Source organism: Aplysia californica, unplaced genomic scaffold (assembly GCF_000002075.1).
Source record: "Aplysia californica isolate F4 #8 unplaced genomic scaffold, AplCal3.0 scaffold00733, whole genome shotgun sequence".
Lineage (NCBI taxonomy): Eukaryota > Metazoa > Mollusca > Gastropoda > Aplysiida > Aplysiidae > Aplysia > Aplysia californica.
Window position 1 is genome coordinate 273,345 of NW_004798003.1, and position 6,798 is coordinate 280,142.

General features: G+C 46.4%; 1 protein-coding gene across 1 annotated transcript in view; it reads right to left on the reverse strand.

Moving 5' to 3' along the window:
* Window positions 1-1,063: 1,063 nt before the first annotated feature.
* The window catches only part of LOC101848780 (formin-like protein 5), a 32,025-nt gene continuing 26,290 nt past the window's right edge, over window positions 1,064-6,798 (reverse strand). The window contains exon 2 of the mRNA XM_005108912.3: window positions 1,064-4,414. Within this exon, the coding sequence (XP_005108969.1) occupies window positions 1,899-4,414 (2,516 nt within the window). The 3' untranslated portion in view covers window positions 1,064-1,898. The remainder of the gene's footprint in view (window positions 4,415-6,798) is intronic.

Genomic DNA, 6,798 nt, shown 5'->3' on the forward strand with positions numbered 1-6,798 from the left:
TCTCTTGGTCTTCAGAGTTTACAACTCAGCCTTGTCGTTGGTTTCGGATACATGGAGGTATATAAGATGCTAGATACTTTAAATAAAGGCACGGCCGTACTACGCGCACACTCACACACGCGTTCAAACACACACACACACACACACACACACACACACACACACACACACACACACGCACACATATACACACGCACACATATACACACATACACACTCACTCACACGCACACTCACACACGCGCACGTACACACACATGCACACATATGCATACACATATACACAAGCACATGCACACACTTACGCACACACAGACACACACACACGCAGGAGCATGCACACATTCACATGCACACACTATTTCTCTCTACGTCTCTTTTTCTCTTTCTCCCCCTCTCTCACTCTCTCTTCCTCTCACGCACATATAAATATATATATATATATATATACACTCATACATACGCACCCCTCCCACACATACTGACTCAAATACAGACATAAATACACATACAAACACACATACAATATAAAATACACACGCAAACAACACACATAAATATGAAAACCTACCTAAGGTACCATGAGACTACTCCGTTAGAGTACAAAGGTATAGAGCGTGTTTTGACGTCTCAAGATTGCACCTAGCTATAATATTATAACATTACCATGTACGAGTAACAAAAATTCATCATAGAGACATTGATCTCATTGTTCATGTTCGCTCGTCAACAACACGCTTCTTTAGAATTTCAAAGTTCCATCTGAGATTTTTGGCTGTTTTGAGTCACTGAGAGCATGAAGTCAGAAGCCAAATTGTGTTCTATCTGCTCTATTAAAATCGAAAGATAGTTTCGGAGTCGTTATCAAGACATTCAAACAATTGCATTCGAAAAAGCTTGACATGTTGTGAAACTCTAAATTTTTTAAAGCTCAAATTTCCTGAAAACTCGGTGCTGAACGGATAGAACTAGAACTTTGAAATTCTAGGGTTACGATCATGATCTGTTATTGTAAATGCTTTACGCCCGCACTGACACAGGTTAGATTAATCAGGAGATTAGGGCTCGCCAGTAGCTGTGTTGGTTGTACTCCACGCCAACACAAGGAGTGCGCTGATCTTGGACACGCCAAGCTGCTCCGAGTTGGAATCAAACTCTCACCTATTGCAGGCGACAGCAAAGAGACTACCAGAGGGCGGTCAGTAGTATGTCCAACTGGACAACCCTTGGAAGATTATTTCTAGGTCAAACCTTCCCCATGTACGTTCTGATGCTTGCTCAGAAAGGAACTAGGTCAATTATAGATAAACTTTGGCGCCGAAAAGAAATACTTTACAACATTCAGTTTTAGTAGTACTCAAAACAAACATTACAGTAGGAGTTAAACATCTTCAACATTACCCCTATCAATTTTAATCCACATTCCAAGAAAGTTCCTGATCAGCATTTCACATGAAGACCACAATGGCAAACTGATCAAAGTTACACTTTCAGATTTAGAGAAAACCAAATTTTGAAGTTCAAAACATGCTGGACATTGACAGTTTTCCTTAATAGATCCCATTTTAAGGAGGGCCTCTCACTGTGAACTAAGCACCTTAAAAGTTTGTTTGACAGTTTTTGAGAATACATTAGGGAAGAAAGCCATAACATAATAATAATGTTAAAGTTAGTAGTTCAATAATTTCAGTTTTGCAACATAAATAATTTCCAATGAGGTCTTCTATTATTTTCAATATTTCATTCGAGAAAACCTTTTTTTGAAAAGAAAACCCAGACCTTTTGCAAATTATAATTAGATCTATTACGAAAAATGTACTGGCGGATTTCTCTGACTTTGGCAAGATTCACAATAATAACTATAATGAAGTGAAATTGTCTGGAAAAATGAGCTGGTGTCACACATAGAATCCGATCTGTTCCTCGCGGGACTTTAGCCCTGAGGTAGGACAAGTGTCAAACTTTAAGGTGAACTTAAGGGGAGTCTCCTCTTGCCCGCAAGAAGAGTTGGCGTCTTTCCTGGACGGGCGGTCTACCGACTTCACACCGGACACAGTTTGCTGTCGGGGGGAGGGGGAGGGGGAAGGGGAGGGGTTGAGGTTCTGGTCCAGGGTTTTCAGACACGGTCCTGTGACGTACTGAGACTGTCGCGACTCCGGGCGGGCGGGAAGGGCGGCGGGGCCAGGGGAGGTAATGCTGCAGGAGGAAGGCGGGCGAGGGGAGTTGCCGTTTGTGGAAGAATACTGCGGGTGGGACAGTCTGCCGCTGTCTGCCGGCGAGGGGAGGGGCGAGGGGGAGGAGAAACTCCGAGATGAGCGAATAGAATCGTAGCTGGGCGGAGCTTTCCCAATGGGTATACCGGGACTGGGGGTGGAGGAGTGTCTGTGTGAGTAGGGAGGAGGGTGAAGGGGGCGTGGCGTAGCACAGTTGACATTGTCCGATGACAAGGGGGAGGAGCTATTGGGCGCGCGGCGATGAGGTGGGGGCACGTATGGAGGTGGAGGCGGGTCTTGGTTTTCTTTCTGTGTGGGCGGAGGGCGGGGCGAGGAGGGAGGCTGGCCTGTTGTTGAACTTTGACCTCCTATTGTACCAGACACGGTCATGAGTCTGGAACCAGATCCCTCCAGAGGATTTTTTGGTTGGTGTGTGAGTCTATCCATTACTGCCCCTTGACCCAAGTGGTCACTGCTCCCGACACCATTTTCTTGACCGTTTGGTGGACATGTGGTCCAGTCTGTAGGACCAACAGCTGTTGAAGACGGAGGAGGCGGGTTCGAATCCCCCAGCGACGATGGTGTCGTGGACTGCGGTATGTATCGGAAACTCGTCGCCATCTCGTCGTCGCTCTGATCCTCAGAATCGATGCCGGAGGAGAGTCTACTAAACACATCGTCCTCAAACGCTTCCACCTCTTCCTTGAAGCGTACACGGAACTTCACAGCTCGAATTCTGGAGGCTCGGACTTTGTGGAGACACGGTTTGAGAGGCTCGTCCTCACAGAAGGACAAGTCATCCGACCCCTGGTGCACCTGAATACCGCTCTCCTCTGACGTGTTGGTCAAGGTCAAACTCTCCTCGTCCTCTTCCGGGGTCACATTCATTCGGGATGACGTCACATGAGGTAGGTCGAAGTCGTCAGCGCTGACGTCACCCGAGTGAGTATCGAACACGACACTTTCAGCGGTCGAGAGTCGATTGATATCACGAATATCGCCGCCGTCTGAAAGTACGGGGCGGATACGATAGTTCCGGTCTTCTGACACGGGAAAGTTTCGGTAGATGCCATTTTTAGAGGTGGGTGCTGCTGCGATGTTTTGATATAATGCTGATTGGTCGCTCGTTAGGTTCTGATATGCTGATTGGTCGCTGGTTTGGTTCTGATATGCTGATTGGTCGCTGGTTTGGCTCTGAAGTCCCTCACGTTTTCTGACAGCGTTTGTGGGAGGCGCAGAGTTCCTGCGCGAGACAGAGCTCTTAGTCTTTTGCGAGCCGAGTCCAGGCCCGAGCGGGGTCCGGACCACATCCAGGACGACTGTGTTGCCCTCGTGGTCTGTTGTTTGCCACGTGACGTCACTCACAGGACGGCACACGTTGGGGAACAGCGGGACCAGCTGACCGATGTCTTTGACCTTCACCTGGATGTGCACGCTGTCCAGTCTCAGCACCTGCGTCCCGGGTTCGACTCTCTTCAGCGCGAACTGAACGTCGTACTCGGGCTGTGCGTGGAGGGTGAACAAGCAGAAGTCGTCTCTGAGGAGATCGGGTTCGATCCCCAGGATGAGTCTGTAGAAGTGCACTTGGTCCGGCCAAGAGTCCTCCGTGGTGTATAAGACATACCGCACGTGCTCACGACCGTAATGCACGTGCCTCAAGGCCCACAGCGGGAGGTCACGTGACGTGTAGAAAAACTCGCGCGAGGCACCAGGGACCGCGTTGATTTTGCCTTGACCTAGTTTCTCGCTGTGGTGAAACTTCCAGGGCCTGTAGCGGAACAGATTTCGCGCGCTTTCCAGTCTCTCCCGCTCTCGGAGTCCGTCCTGACCCAGTTCTGAGCTCGCCGTGTCGGGCGTCCGAAGGAAGACCATCACAGCTATCGCAGGCAGGTCAGGACACTGGTCATTGGGCTGACCACTTGACCCATCCCTCGTCACGCTGTGTTCCCGGCACCGACTCCCGGACGTAACGTCTGTAGCAGCTGTGTGCGCATGCTCCGTGACCCGGAAGAGGTGCAAGTTGGGGTCAACCCAGTCCAGTACAGGCTGATAGAGGTCAATGAGAGGGTAGACCTCGTGCGTGTCGGCGATCAGGTGTAAGGTCACACGGGCGGGGTCAGAGGTCAACGGGTCACCCTGGTGGCCGTGGCTGGTGTGACGTCCCGATGACGTCATTGTGCCCGCTCCACCACCGCCGCTGTCTGTGAGGGGAAAGAAGAGGAAAGGGGCAAAAATTAGTTACTTTTTCGTTTTAGTGTTACTTTTACGGTACTTACAACACAGTTAGGTCATTTACGTGCCGACAAAAGGAGGCATTACTAGAGATTGTTTGGGTGTTAGCTTGTTTGTTTGCTTGTTTGTTTGTTTGTTTGAGTAAAGAAAAGCACATCAGTAATGGTCATTTAATTCTGGGAAAAGGTTCTACAGAAAGAAAGAAACAACAGAAGGAAAATAAAGAAGTAGGACCTACCAGTGGCAATATCCAACCATCCCCATTACCAGAGACTGACATATATTTTAAATATTCTTTTCGAAGGACAGGAATTAATAAGTACAATGGGTGCTTGGTAACAAAAAAGAGGAGCTGAGGGCGGTAAATGTTTGATAAGAAAGAAGAAGCAAGCCACACCAGAGCGCCAGTCAAAAATGGACAGTGATGGATCTGAGGAGCGATGGGAATGTTTTGTCCAAGATATGACGGCGACTAACCCCTCCCCCTCCCCACCTCCCCTAAGGAGTGGTACAGTTGCCCTGTGTCCTCACTCATGTCCTGAACATGAAGGAACGTACGAGAAGACGACAGTAACCGATGAGGAGAACGGTGAAAACAACAGCTGCACCAGCAGTGACAGCAACATTGACATCTACATTACCATCATCCAAAATAATAGCAACAACAACAAACAACAACAAGAACAAGAACAAGAACAGCAACAACAATGATGACGACGACAACGACGACAACAAAAACAACCACAAAACAACACCAACAACAACAAAAACAACAAAACAGCAGGAACAACAATAAAACAACGGCTGAATAAGGACAATACATTACTACAATTTCATTGAAGAAAAAAATCCATCCACATCAAAATCAGAAGCAACAACAACAGCAACAGCAACAACAACAACAGCAACAACAACAACAGCAACAATATTATAAACAGCAGCAAATTTTTAAAGCAAAATGACCTCGACCTAAAGAACAAGCAAGAACAAAGACAACACGAAAGCAAAGTGCGATGGCGAAGCGGATAACTACTAGATTAGATCTAGCCAGAAATCATAGTTAACTCTCTGACGCTCTATGTGGCGGTCTAGTTTCCCGACCATCAAGAGATGTCTGCTGGAGACAAAAGAAAACACTTGTGACCACTCATCTCTGTCAGGTGTGTGCTTGTCTGTTGACACAGGCCCAGAAACTGTGACTATGTCCTTATTTCAAGCTGGGAGTGTTTGGGTACATATATAAAAAGTATAGCATAATATGACTGTGTGTACCCAATGAATAAACTGTGGACATAGAAAAAAAAATGTTTGATTCTTTTTTTTTTTTTTTTTGCTTTTGTAAGCGTTTCACGGCGCTTGTAACACTAAGAAGTCCTATAAAAGCCGATGATGAAAGGTGTTATGAAGGAGTAACGAGCACCAAAAAACAAAACAAACGAGGAGAGATAAGGATGAGGAGAGATAAGGATGAGGAGAGATAAGGATGAGGAGAGATAAGGATGATAGATGTTTGATAGGAAAGAAAGAGCAAACCACCACACCAGAGCATCCGTAAACCCCCCACCATACGATGGGTATTAATTCATCTGCTCGATTGATAAGAACTAAATCACAATCATAATTTCCTGTGTTTGCATGTGAACGAATGTTTGTAAAGGTGTTGAATGTTAATTACTTTGTAGACTCGGAGTCTAGAGTGGGTGTTTGGCGGGTGCTCGAGATCATCTGGTGTGGAGGTTTGCACCTTCGCTCCTATCAAACTTAATTCTATCGTCCTGACTCCTTTTTCTTTTTTTGTGTTAGTTACTCTCTTGTAACACCTCTAATCTTCCGCACTTAGAGTACCTTATTGTGTTCCATGTGCAGTAATAATCTTACTAAAACTAAACAGGGCCCAGAAACTGTGACTACCCGTTATCTCAAGCTGTGAATGTTTGTGTACATAATAATAATATACCCTGTATGGCAGCTGACTGTTGAACTGAGTGACTTCCGACTGGGTGTCTGATCTACTCGATTGATAACAGTTAAATGGTTATCATAATGTTCTGCTTTTGCAGGTGGACGAATGCTATTAAGTGTGTCCCTGTCTGCTGACTCAGAATCAGGAAATTATGACTATCCCATTATCTCAAGCTGTGGTTGTTTGAGTGTACAGATGTATATAGTATAGCTGATGATTGTGTGTACCGAGTGACCCTGTCGTTGTATTGTGTAACTGTACAGGGTTACCGTCCCCTTTCAACACTAAGGTTTTTTATAGGTAGGACCTCCCAATTTATTGCCCATGTGTGTGTGTGTGTGTGTGTGTGTGTGTGTGTGTGTGTGTGTGTGTGTGTGTGTGTGTGTGTGC